The sequence below is a fragment of the Aythya ferina genome (assembly GCF_964211825.1).
Source record: "Aythya ferina genome assembly, chromosome: 16".
Taxonomy (NCBI): domain Eukaryota; kingdom Metazoa; phylum Chordata; class Aves; order Anseriformes; family Anatidae; genus Aythya; species Aythya ferina.
The window spans coordinates 6968046-6982003 of NC_140315.1; the positions used below are offsets into that span (position 1 = coordinate 6968046).

General features: G+C 39.5%; 1 protein-coding gene across 1 annotated transcript; it reads right to left on the minus strand.

The window, feature by feature from the left end:
- Positions 1-395: 395 nt before the first annotated feature.
- PFDN4 (prefoldin subunit 4) lies at positions 396-3242 on the minus strand. Its single transcript, XM_084537592.1, has 4 exons — positions 2959-3242; positions 2084-2191; positions 1561-1704; positions 396-792 (listed from the first exon to the last, which is right to left on the minus strand). Exons 1-4 carry the CDS (start codon positions 2980-2982, stop codon positions 661-663), a joined length of 408 nt encoding a protein of 135 aa, XP_084393718.1. The 5' UTR covers positions 2983-3242; the 3' UTR covers positions 396-660.
- Between the last annotated feature and the right edge of the window lie 10716 nt (positions 3243-13958).

The window sequence follows — 13958 nt, forward strand, 5'->3', positions numbered from 1 at the left end:
ACCAACACGAGCTTTAAAGAGCCCTCCTTCCTCCCCTGTCAACTTGTGACGTTGTGCAGTGAGCTAATAGGGTTTATGCAGCTGTCTGTGAAATGACCGAGGCACTGATCTTTCTTGGAAAAACAAAACAGCCCAGGGCTGTGCTTGATTCCCTTATCCAGTTTATTCTTTGGCCTCAAAACATTTGAGCTAAGATTGAAAGACAAAGGATAGATTTAGTATTTCCAGTAGAACTGCTCGGACTAGGTTAAGCAGCATCACAGCTGAATTTGAAATCATGCCCTAAATATTACAGAGAAACAAAGTCAATACAGTGCAAATCAACAATTACCCATTTCCATTGTTTTTATATTTTTCAAGTATTTTCATTAGCTGAAAAACAAGACCAAGGAAACTACAATATGTGCCTGATTTTATTACTTTAATAAACAATGCATATATTCCATTCTTGGTGCTTTATCAACAGTATGAAGCTAATGCTCTCCTGAACAAATAAATAACTGCAATAACCAAAATATGAAAGCTCTCATTAAATAGGTGGAACCCAAGACAGGAAAGTTAAAAAAAGAAGTAGAATTTTTAAAAATGTTATTGGAAGAGAAGAGCTATCAAAATATTTAATAAAACAAGGAAAAGGTTTATGATATAGTTAAAGAACCTTTAACTGTCCTCAGCCTCAAGATTTATGTTATTTCCAAACTTTGCATAAAGCTGAACTTTCAGGTCAGATAACACTCTCTGAATTGATTCCACTCGAGATTCTAATGCTTCAATTTCTTCTTGTAAACTTTTCTGAAAAAGAAAAAAAAAATCATCTTCTTATGTAGAGCAAGCAAAGTCATATTTGCCAGCAATATATAAATGATTAAAAGGTACCTCTTTACCAATCTTTTGTCAAGACACACTGTAAGCCTTACTAGAGAGCCAAACAAAACTTAATATGACTTGGTATACTGACAGTCCAATTATGAATTACTGTTCCTGCATGTCCCCCTTCCCAAAATCATATATCAAACATAAATACACCATATTTTAAGAACTGTACAGGTGAACGATTATATGTTCATAGAACGTTTCAAGAAAGAGATTCTAAGTTACACGAGATTTTGTAGACTAGCTATGAGACAGAACTTTGTGTTGGAAGATGCAAATTCATATGTATTTAACAGTAACTATGATAAGTTATTAGTAATTGCTCTGGGATGAAATCGCATCATGGCATTTGGGTATTGATGAACCATTACAGGACATCAACAAATCAGGTATTTAAAAAAAAAAAAAAAAAAAAAAAAACAAAAAAAACACTCAGCTCAGTTATCCCTGACCTAAACAGATTGCTTGTCAAGAGCAAGAAAAGACACAAAGCTAAACCATCAAAAGATTTCTTCGTTGAATCTTGTTGCTGATTTAACAGGCTCCAGATTTGGAAGGAAAATAACATGTGGTATTATATGATATCATATTTAATAAAAGTTGCTCAAGGGATGAACATCCCATTGCAGTGTTTACCACACTACAGTGGCCACTACAGTAAAGGACATTCCTTCTGTGCTGACAAACCTTTGCCTCCTCCAGCATCTCTTGTGTCTCTTCTTGGGAATGGCTAATGAAGACATCTCCAATTTGGTACGGTATCAGAAGTGAATCACCATCATCAAGCATCATGATGTCATCACAGGCATCTTCCAAATTCTGAAGTTGTTTCTATTTGTCAAGACAGGAGAAAGTTGACCACTTTGTCCTACATTAGTTATTTCAACGGATGCACTGTCGTGCTATCAGTTGAACTGGGTAAATCTGCACTTTGGACAAAAATCCCACCTGCCAGTGTATTGGTACATTTAATAAAGTAGTTCTGGAGATATAATTTAGAATAAATATTAAATTCAATGGAATTGTGACAATAGTTAACTCTCATTAATAGAAAAATTAACCATCAAGAAAAGGGAGATAAAGAAAACAAATTTCACTTGTATCTGATATGCAGTCATGAAGGATTTTTTTTTTAATTTTGCTAAAGAACAGAAAACATAGTAGGATAAAAAATGTCAATTTATTATTTCTACTTTTAAAGCAAGTATACCTTTTTAACTTCTATTTCTTCTTTCAGCTCAGTGATCCTGCTAGTATTTCTTGCAAACTTGTTTATTTTCTGTTGATCTTCAAAAGTAACATTGACATCTTCAGCAGCCTGCAAAGATTAGATCCAAATGAAGACTTACATTAAATTTAATCTTACTACAAGACTGTTCCTGCTAAGTTTGTGAAGAATAAATCTTACAGCTACTACATTCTGCTTATACACGATTCCTTAAAAGGCCTCCACAAGGACATCAGCAATATTCACATTTAAGCCAGACAGAGCTAGTAGCTACATGCAATTCAATCCCCAACTATCTACAGCATTCTAATGCTAAAGGCCGTGACCCTGACAGCTCTCTATGCTCATCTGCACACATTTCTCCAAGGTCACTGCCATACACAATGTAGCCTATCTGTGTAAATCTGTCAGCAGCATCGCTTTATGTTAACTAGTTAGCTGTGAGCTGCTATGGGGGAACTTCAAAGCCATGGAAACTGGCTATGGGAGCCTTCACACCCGCAGAACCGGGCCTCACACAGGCTCTCGGCCCACAGAAACGGTACCAGTAGGGTGACCCCCATTTAAAGGGGGTAAAGCCTGTTACCACCTCACAACACCCCGCACGAGCACGGGCCCCATCTCGCGTAACCAGACCCACACTTGCACATTCAACACCACGACTGATGACTCCCACAGCGCTGCGCTAACAACGCCGGGCCCCCAGCCGCCAGGAAGGCCTAACCCGTGCCTACAAGCCCCCGCCGTGCCCGGGGACAGAGCCCCCCGGCCACCACAGCCCCGAGCCGGAGCCGGAGACCCCCTAGAATGCCGCAAAGGGTCCGAGAACGGATCCCACACAGCCCAACTCCACTCACCGCCTTCTTCATGGTGGCGGCCATCTTGGGGGGCTGCACCACTCACCCTTCCCGCAGAGGAGAGGCGCGGCGGCCGGCAAAGCGAGTTAAAACGAGAAAACCGCCCGACAGCGGCGAAACGACGGAGCTTGGAGCTTCACACCCTCCTCTACAGCCCTCACAGCCAGCCGGATGCCCGTAGACAGAGCACGGCAACGCTCAATCCTCCCTCCGCTCGGCACTTGGTACGTCCCGCAGCACGGCGAGGGGAGCTGACGAGGAACCAAGGCCGGGGCCGGGGCATGGCCACGGCGCTGCCGCCAGGGGGAGCCGTGAGAGGGCGCCGGGGGCCGCCGGCCCGCTCCCCGCAGCCAACCCCGCTGCCCCTTGCTGGAAGAGGCCTTCGAGTTCAAGTCTTTAAGGAGGGACTTTTTAAGCAGCAATAAATATGTATTTATATTTTCTTAAGCTGAACTGGCTCGTTGGCTGTTTCTAAACAGAAACTGGCGTTTGCACGGTATAATTGCCTCCACATGCTTGAGTTTATTTAGCTTCTCTCGCAGCTACGAAACAACAAAAAAATGGGATAATCATAACATTTCACAACTGCGGGGGAGAGTGCTGGCACCAGCACGTTCCTGATCCTCAGCCGCAGCCAGTACAAGGGCGGCCCGTGATCCAAAAGCCCAGAGCCCCGGTGAATGGGTGCATGTGGTTGTTATCCACAGGGAGAGCTCTACACTGACAAGATCTAAAGAATTTGCACTGATGGAGGCTGTCATAACCTCTGGTATTGGAAACAGTGGCTGAGTGGCTCAGACAAGACTCGTTGAGGCTCAGTGATTGGCCCTGTTTCAGCCTGACAAGGCCTTTCTGAAAAAAAAAAAAAAAAAAAAAAAAAAGAGATCAGTATCTCTGGTACCCAGGTACCGGAGGCTTCAGAAATTTAAATACACATCAGCTACAGAGATTTCTGAGTGATAACACTGTTGTCAGGTGTGGAAGGCAACAATCCTGCAGTGTGAGATTTAGAAAGGTCTTCAAAAATATCTTCAGGTGTTCTGCTGTGATTCATCTTTCTGCTATGCGTTCCTGTGAGTTGCAGTTGAAATCCATTCAAGTCAGATACAAAGAAAGCACCTGGGTACAGAGAGTAAAGGCCCTGAAAGGGGTGCTTTTAAGGTGCCTGGCTTTAGAAAGGACTTCAGAAATTTGGGTTAGAGTCTATGGATCTCTGAGCAATTTCTGGGGAGAGTTTGAAGTGTCACAAAGAAAGCCAGACAGTGTTGTGAGCAAGGAGATGTCTGAGGTCAGCACATTCAGTCCCAGGCAGCCAAAACTGCTGAACCTTTTCTCAGAGCTGCTGAGAATTGCCTCCATCAGTTTGGAGTACAAAGATCAAAACCATTTCCTGAAGGCAAAATCTATAACCTTTCTTTCTCAAGCTATGCTTTAAGAAGCATAATAGCCTGATTGCACGCAGGTCTTGTTCTTAGAACACTTATCCCTGATAAGGGAGACTGGTGTACACTTCCCTGTTGCCTGGTGGCATCCAAATTCACATCTTCTACCTCCTTTCTTGTGCTTGAATTATAAACAACTCATGATATATGTTATCCAATGGCCGTTTTAATGAGAAGCATAGGAACAGGAGAAGTATAGGAACAGAAGTATAGGAACAGGGTACTATCATTTGATTTTATTAGAACCCATTGCTGAGGAAGAATTCAGTCCTACTGGAGAATCCTTGCTCCCCAACAGCTCTTTAAAATCCATTCAAAATGAGATCCATGAAGAAAATAGAAGACAATACCCAACAGAAAAATGGGTGTATATTTTATAGGATCACAGGATCACAGAATCACAGAATCATCTAGGTTGACAGAGACCTCCAACACCATCTAGCGCAACCTCTGACCTAACACTAACAAGTCCTCCACTAAAACATATCACCATATCTAAACGTCTTTTAAAGACCTCCAGAGTTGGTGACTGGACCACTTCCCTGGGCAACCTATTCCACAGAATGTTTTGGGTTGGAAGGGACCTTAAAGATCATCCAACTCCAACCCCCCTGCCATGGGCAGAGATGTCTTTTGCTAGATGTGGTTGGCCTTGAACCAACCTGGTCTTGAACACTTCCAGGGATGGAACATCCATGGCTTCTCTGGGCAACCTGTTCCAGTGCCTCTCCACCCTCATAGTAAGAATATCTTCCTAGTATGGAAATCAAATCTACCCTGTTTTAGTCTAAAGCCCTTATGCTTTGTCCTGTTACTATGCTTTCTGATAGAGTCTCTCCCCACCTTTCCTGTAGGCCCCTTTTAGGTACTGGAAGGTCTCTGTAATGTCTCCCCAGAGCCTTCTCTTCTCCAGGCTGAACACCACCAATTCCCTCAGCCTGTCTTCATAGAAGTACTCCAGCTCTCTGATACTCCTTGTGGCCCTCCTCTGGACCTGCTCTAACAGGTCTATGTCTTTCTTGTACTGGGGGCCATAAGGATAAACACAATTTCCTGCAATTGGGCCTTATTATGAAGAATTGAAATACGGCATGCTCCATTCAAGTCTTAGCGTGTATACTAACACCACTAACTCCTTCAGCTTTGGCTTTGTCCATCAGAGATGGGAACACTATAGCAACCCTACTGCCAGCATGCAAGAATGGAAAGTTTGGGTTCCTGTTTACCATGGGCTGACACCAACAGTGTTCAGCTTCATGCTAGAGTGGAGCTGGTTTGGGACCTCTATTTCAGTAACTGCTTTTTGCTGAGTAAATGTAAGGAGGTCAGTACTACTTGTGGGAAAGAGTGCAGTAGCCTTCTAGCTTAAAAATCACTTGAGGGAGAAACTTCCAGTGCTATCAAAATAATCTCTTTTGAATACTTAGTTAAAAAGTTGTCAGTTCAGAATTATCATTCCTTTCAAAACTCCTGTTGCAGACTAGTTGAAAACAAACAAACAAAAAAGTATTTTGAGGGGCCTTCAAGCTGACTTTTGTACTTTTTTTTGGTGCATAATTTTTACTTGTTTCCCACTGAAAAAGAATAATTAATCACAAAAGTTCTCCCTGGAGAACTATGTTAACAATAATTTATCTTATGAGAAAACATAATCCTAATTCATATATTTCTCTTTTTCTCAAAGAATCAACTCTCATCTCTCTTCTCTGGCCATTCTACTCTTCCCTAAGTCAGATATCTTCTCTCTTTTTAAAGATCCTACTATGAAAGGATGTAATCTAAACCATGATTGTTTCCACGGGTGGATGAAGTGAATAATGCACATTAGGTCCAAGCCAATGTAATTTCCTTCAAGAGAAAAGGAGTGGATTTCATAAGAATTTGATGACTTGAAGGCTTTGAAAATAAATCTTTTTCTCCCACATGCTCAGGCAAGATTTGTGGTGTGAGCATGTTGCCAAGAGTAACTTACTGTAGACCTTTCTTATGTAAATAAAAGTGAAAACAGTGCACGAGTGCAAACATCTAGTGGTGGAGTAAGATAAACTCATTGAACCTTGTGACCTCATTTCTCTTTCAGTTGCATAAAAGTACTTGTCCTTTCTTGTGCTGGTCTTCATTGTTGTTGTGAGCACAGTTAGCTTCACCTTGCACTTTGGTGGGATGCCTTCTATGGTGTATAACCTCCACACCTGTCATCTTACGACCTCTCTGGAGTTCTTGTTCATGTTTCCCCTTCATGTCACTTGCTGTAGCCTTCTGCAATATGGCTCAGTGGAATAGTCTTCCCATGATCTTTGCTGCCTAATTGACTTGAATTCCTAAACTCTTTACCCTTTTTCCTGAAGTTTCCCTGAAGAGCTCTTCTCTGTGTTTGAGCATCTTGAAACACCCACACATCAACAATGTTTGTTAATACAAGTTGTATTAGATATGAGAAAACACAATAGAGATTAAACGGTTGGTTTGTATAGATGTAGCCTTTATAAAATCAATCACTACTAGCAAAAGCCACACAATGTTGTACTATTTTAATTGGGTCATTATAAATAAAGGGGCCAGTATAAATAAAGGGAAATTGAGCTTCACCTTCTGTAAAGGATATTTCTCTTTGCCCTCACTGTAGTGCTTTATAGAGAGTTTCCGCAGCATCAGCTGGACCCATTAAACTGAGGGGAGTTTCTGCTGGCTCTTTCTGCCAGAGATAGAAGCCAGAGATTCCCCTTTGCTGGGAAATCCCTTTCTGGTGAAGCTCAGTAGAAGACCTTATTCCACCTACCTGGAAAGGACATGTAGGACATGTACCATGCAATAAACATGGCACTTTATAATCTCATAATTCCGGCTCAGCAGAACAGTTGTTGCCTCATGGTGATTTAAAATAAAAGGTATACGGCTGATAGAGGGCTCTCTCTGCAACCCTGCCTTCCTCACCACTACTTGGAATCTTGATATCAACGGGGAATATACCAGAGTCCAAAAGATTGGCTATGTATTTCTGTTAGTCTATAATCCATCTCATTCCAAAAATGTTTCTGATGGTGGAACATCTCTCAGTTTACCAGGTACTTTTAATGGCCTGTGCTGGAAGTCCCTCATGGCTATGCAGGTCCTACAGCTGAGATATCAGTCTTGTTTGTTCAGTTGTTTAAATTCAGTGGTTCATCTCCAATAAGGACTGCTCACAAAGTACCTGAAATTAGGTCTTCATCCACAGCTGTACAGGTAAAAACAGTTTTAAGGGCAGCACTGTCAGTGCCAGTTTCTATGGTCACTATGTTTCATGGAAGAACACACATAAGAAGGAATAAAGTCCAGTTCCCTTCTTAACCATGACACTGTAGGATTCTTTTCTTTTACCATATTAAAAATGTATTTGTCACTGAATCTGGAAAATGGCTCTAAACTCAGATCTATCAGTAGTGTATCCAGTCTGTATTGATATTCATTATTTTTTAATCTGCACAAGTTTGTCTTTTTTTCTTTCCTTTTTTTCTTTCCTTTTTTTTTTTTTTTTTTTGGCAGAATTACAGTGGAGTTTTGGAAAAGAATGTTCCTAATATCAGATGTCCTCATCTGATACTTTACCAAAGACAGCAATAAATACATTAAGTGTTTTCCCAAGGGCAAGAGTTGCATTCAGTAGTCATACACATGAGGAAACTTGACTCTTCGCTACAGAGGACTGTGGCCAGGCATTTGAACTGAAATAAACAGTAGGATTTCAGGCAAAGGCTTTATCTGATGAGCAGATGCAGTCTGCTCTAATCCCTGCAAAAGCAATGAATAAGAGTAACCAGGATGTGGCCCAGAGGGTATTGAGTTCAGTGAAGCATAGCCCAAGTGCCTTTTGGTTGACTAATGGTAAAGGGAGATAGAGATTTCATATTTTCTTATGGCTCTAATAAAGACGAAGGAAGCAAAATGCACTTGGCTCACACCAGTTCACTTGTTAAAGTTCAAACTCATTTCTTTGTGATCTTAGAAATGTACTGCTGGATTAATAGTATCTTTTACATATCTATTAGGTCTTTCATCAGAAAATACTCTAAAGGACCCAGGCAGGATTGTTGCCCCAGATTGTTCCCCTAGATGAAACAAAGCAGTTCTCCATAATAGTTGGTAAATATATATATGTATATATAAATATATACATATAAATATATATGTGTAAAATCTCTATTATATTCACCATTTTTTTGAAAATTTAGTGACCAGATATTACTACGAAACTGTAATCCTAGGCAAGATGATTATAACACCAATAACTGGCACTCCTCCCCTCTGAAGACTTGCAAATAGCCACCGAATATCATTCAGAAGGCATTAGCAGCAAACAACAAAAAAGCTGCTAACAGCAGGTTGGGACTTTGAGTTCAGAACTGGCTCACAGGAGAGATAGTACTGACACAACCTCCTAAACCATTCCTGCATTTTGACAAGAGTTCAAGATGTTAACCTCATGAGAGCATCACCTATTATCTTGGTATTTCAGGGGAATTTAGAGACCAGATATTGTTATTTATGAAACTCTAATTCTAGAAATATAATATGACGTAAAGCAAAAATAACATGACAGTCTATATTAACATAATTATGCTTTATGAAATTCTATAACATGCCAGTTCAGGAACAATAAGATAAATAATTAAATAAATATGTATATTTAAATAAATGAGATTAATGTGCAGGAACAATACTTTTCTTTGTTAAACTGTCTCATAGCATATCATAGAAATAGAAACTTGAAAATCAGAAATAGAGCCTTCAAAGTCTTAGCAAGTAGTAAGATTTTGCTTTCAAAAGACTTGATATGATGTCAGGTTTATTTCAGCAGAAACACATGCATCGGAGCGAAAGAAAAAGAGTAATCTGTGCAAATGTTACAGGCTTAGTCAACAAATCCAGTAAATTGCATGAGTTTGTATTTGATTCAAGTGTTTGTATAATCAACTCAGCAAATTCTCTCAAGAAGTCATATAACATTTTTTCCAGGCAGTTAAGACTGTGACACAGCAACTAAAAGCTTCAGTTCATAAGTATAGATCATTATTTTAGATTTCAAGTGTTGTTTGAATTAAAGGGATACTCGGGATCCTCAACATTTCCTGCTTTTGAAAGCTTTCCATGTTTTTGGCAAATAGTTTTGGATTACTTACTTACATTGTAGAATCAGGACCACTGGAACTCAAATTGTTTTTGTAGCTTTTCAGTACCACAGCACAAGTGCTACTTTGCCCACACTAACTGCATGTGAACAGGGCAACAGCACAACACACACCTGTAAAATACATTAGCAAAAGACTAAATACACCCTCACTTGTGCAATCACATGTACAAATGCACATAAAAATTAAGAGCAAATATACACGATTGCTCTTAAGTACACTGTTTCTGGAAGCAGAGCTAAAATTTATTTCCCAATGGGGAGAAATCACTAAGAATTACTGTCTCAGGATGCAGATAGCTGCTTACATTCATCTCATTAACCATGCAAGCTGTTAGGGATTTTTACAACTGGAAACTTAAATACTTATAGAATTTAGGTGCCTTTTGAACTGGGGATGCCTGAGGATCTACATTTTGAGCAGTATACAGATCTAGCACTCCACATCTCCACGTGAAGTGGCACAATTTAAAAGACTCCTTTGGCCTGAATCTTGGGCAAAACTTAACCACTAAAATTCTTCTGTAGATTTTAGGCAGTATCTTTCACAATCTCTCCTAATACTTCCCAGGGCCCTCTATGGCTTGAAGATCTATTCATAAATCTCCATCTAGATACTATGTATTTACACAGGACTCTCTGCAGGTCTAACCTCAGGTGGATGCAAGTTAGCCTGATTTCTCAGATACATCACCTAAAGTCACTAACAATACCACAGGGGGAAAAAATGGTAATTTATGGAATCTGTATTATCTCTGCATAATCTATAGGCTTTTGCTGATACTGCTAAAGTGAAATGTTACAGTATAGACTAAACCTAAGTGCACAGTGCTTACATATTATGGATCATTAGGAAGCATGAAAGAGGATAAGTCACTCTGTTTCAGTGGTAAGGAAAATACTATTTACGTTATACCTTATACCTTTTTCTGTCCTCTAAGTTGTTCTATGCATAACATCATGCTATGCTAATAACATCAGCAATAAATTGCCAGTTATTTTTAGAGCCATAAATATACATCGTTTTGCAAGTAAAAAAAAAAAAAAAAAAAAAAAAAAAAAAAACATTCATACTCACTCAGACAAATATAAAATATAGGGAGATGCATTAAGATTGTCAATAGTATCAGAATGGAGAAGGGTAGGATGGGAGTCAACAAGAGAAAGATGGGTTATGAACATGTGGGAGAAACAAGACTGAGAGAAACAGCGGGACTTGTCTTAAACTAGTATGGTATGAAGGAATCCACCAGCAGTTATTACTCAGGAAGTTCTGAGCTGTCCTGGGGGGTTCAGTTCACACTGGATTCCTTCATTGTGCCCCTGGGGGTATTGAAGACCAGTAAAAAGAAACCAGGATTTCCTGTATCAACTTCCCTGGCACAATATCCACTAGTGAAATTCCTACTTCTTGAACATGAACCATATGATCTGAAAAATAAAATCTGACAGAATGCTACATTCTACTGCTTCTTAAACTGAGATATGTCTCTCTACAGGGCTGTGTAGAAGGTGAAGAAAACTTCTAGACTTCTGTCAGCTCTGTCCAAAGAGAAAAATTCAGTCTGGAGCATCAACTGATCATCACAGTATCCTAATGCATAAATCCTTTGCTACAATTCCTTTCCCTGCTCAAGGAGGACAAAACTGCTAAAAGAGACAAGAAAATGAAAACTAGAGAGTGGTTCTAGTTATCAAAGGAAAAGGGAAAAGCCAATTATGTCCTCAGTATTTCCAAGCTGACTATCAGAACATCTTGCCATGGACCTCAATTTCTTGGGTTTCAATAAACTTATTTTTTGGTAAAGTAAACATTAAGTGTGCTTAATTTAAGTCAATAAATCTCTTAATTTTCTTGAACAATGTACTTACTAATTAGAAACTCCTTCCACAGTTGAATGTCGCCATGTTTATTGCAGAGGTAGATATTTCAAACAGGTCATGGCCAGCTAGAAGATTCCTTGGCTTGTGGAGTTTGAGCTATTCATCTCCTTTTCTGGATCCCACTCTGAGGATTATCATGTTCTCAGTTTGCTTGGCAGGCCTATTTTTCCACACTTCTATTGTCCTCTTGTAGGTGTAGTCATCTACAATGTAATGAAATTAGAAGACTTTAGTGTTATAAAACTATGTTTGAGCAAAAAATATCAGTTTCTTTTGCTTTCATTTTACATTGAGAATCTATATAGTAAATTTGAGGTCTTGATTTTCTATTTCATTTCAGTTTCTCTTCTGTAGAATGGGAATTACTGTACTTTCCCATTTCCTAAACTGAGGTTAAATTCATCAGTATTTACAAAACTCTAAGATCCTCAGATGGAAAGAGGCACAGATTTAGAAGTGTATAAACAAACATGAGCAGAAAAACTGGAATAACAACACTGTTTTTCCACTAGAGTTTACAAGTTGCAATCAACGTATCTTCCCCAGCATTGTGAAATACCTTCCCTATGACAGAGATTCTCCCTTTGTAGTCTACCCGTTCTCTTATGACACTTAAGTTGTAGCATTTTAAAAAGCACAGGAGACTTTGGAAGCATTTTTAGGGTCAAAATAGCAAAAAGCTTATTCCAACAGGGAAAAAGAGTAGAGGTCAGGAGACAGGAATTGTGTAATATGTCACAAAACAAACCAACAGGAATTACAGGTATTAAGGAAAGAGATCCACTACCAATCCACAGCTCTTGGACACTGACAGATTATTTTGGTGATATTTAGTATATTTGAAACATATTAAATGAAGAGCAGTCGTTTCACTTTGCACTAGCTCCATGCTTTTGACAAGTTTTACAATGTGTTTGAAGTCAAGCTGTTTCGTTTCCATGGGATTTGCAATCACACCTCAGTCTCTACATCCCAGTGAGAAATTCTTAGCTTGATGGAAATTCCATGCTACATTTAAAGAATATTTTACTGTTGTTTCCCAAAAGGTAGGACTAGCAGTTACTTCTGCTTTGGAAGCACCTCTAAAAATTGGACTTCAGGTACCAATTAAATATTTTAAGTGCCAAAAAACATATAGCCTTTCTGTACCTCTACAAGGATCCATGTCAGGTTCTCTACAGAAGCATCACGCTAGCAGATCATTTCTCAAGGAACATTCTCTCCTGATATCTGGCACTTTAGAAATCAAATCTCACCCTCTCCCTATTTAGTTTTGATCTTCAGATATTTTCTGCTCTTTGACCTAGAAATACTCCTTGCCACACTGTAAAATGTAAGGGAGCTTTTCAATCACAGCTGGCTCTAGCTATTAGAATTATTAGCAAATATTGGGTAGACATCTGTGGAACATGGTGACATCCTCACTGTTACAGATACTTCAGTGGGGTTACATCATGCCATGAGGATATGGCCCCAAAATTCATCTCAAGAACCTTGCTAACTGGTGTTGATTTACTGTTAAAAGTACCCTTGATATGTTCTAAAGGTCACATGAAATATCTCACTGAAAATTAAAGGCTTGTTTTTGAGATCTTTTAAAAGGGAGGGGAGGAAGAAGCAAAGGCTGCAAATGCCCTTAGAACTGCACTTTACCAGAAATTGAGGCAATCATTAGCTCTCTCAGCTCCTAACTGAGGCCTAACTGAGCTGCAGATACACTAGCTTCCCTGCCAGAGAGTTACATCACGACCACAGAAGTTAAATAAAACCTTTTCCATTCAGTAATTTTAAAACAGCTTAATAGAACAGATTTCGTATTAACAGGGTGGTTTCTTCCTCATAGCAGTGAGAAACATGGAAAAATTGACCTGTGCCCAGTTTAGTCTTGACTTGTCTATTCCAGACTCCTCTAAAGAGATCATTTCACAGTCACTAAGCTGTGACCCTTCACGTGGGTTCGTTTGGATTCCTTAAATAGACAGGTGTCCACAGAGCACACAGATTGTCTCTTCTCATCTGGTTTCTCAGAAGAACTTATCATTGAACCAAGTCTGAATTGCACTCAGTTGACAAGGACAGGCAAGATGTGCTTTTAGTGGAACCGGTTCAGAAAAAACAAATCACAAAAATAACAACTTCTTGTTGGGATATTTCCCATAAAATGAACCAGCTTTGAATCAGCTTGAACCAGCTTTAATCTTAAAGCCCACCTAGAAATGCTATGACCTTGTGGACTATGTGGTATGATTCCACAGAAGAAAATCACTAGGAAGGGAAAGGATGTAGAAAAATCAGGGAAACTCTCTTCAGTGAGATGTCACACTTCTGTACATGTGTTGATCACTGCCACCTTTGTCTTTTAGTTGTTATTAATTTGACTTTGAGATGTGCCTTTCTGGGTCTCAGATTCAGTGCCAAGCCCACCTTCTGTATGTTTCTCTGCTTGTCCTGTGTCTAACACATTCATCTGCACACTCCACATCTTGCCATCAGACACTTAAACAAAG

Coding starts and splice junctions, on each gene's coding strand:
- PFDN4 (XM_084537592.1), bottom strand. CDS start 2,982: ATGGCCGCCACCATGAAGAAGGCG. Junction 1,705..2,083: donor AAGAAATAGAAGTTAAAAAG/GTATACTTGCTT, acceptor CTTGACAAATAG/AAACAACTTCAGAATTTGGA. Junction 793..1,560: donor AGATGCTGGAGGAGGCAAAG/GTTTGTCAGCAC, acceptor TTTCTTTTTCAG/AAAAGTTTACAAGAAGAAAT.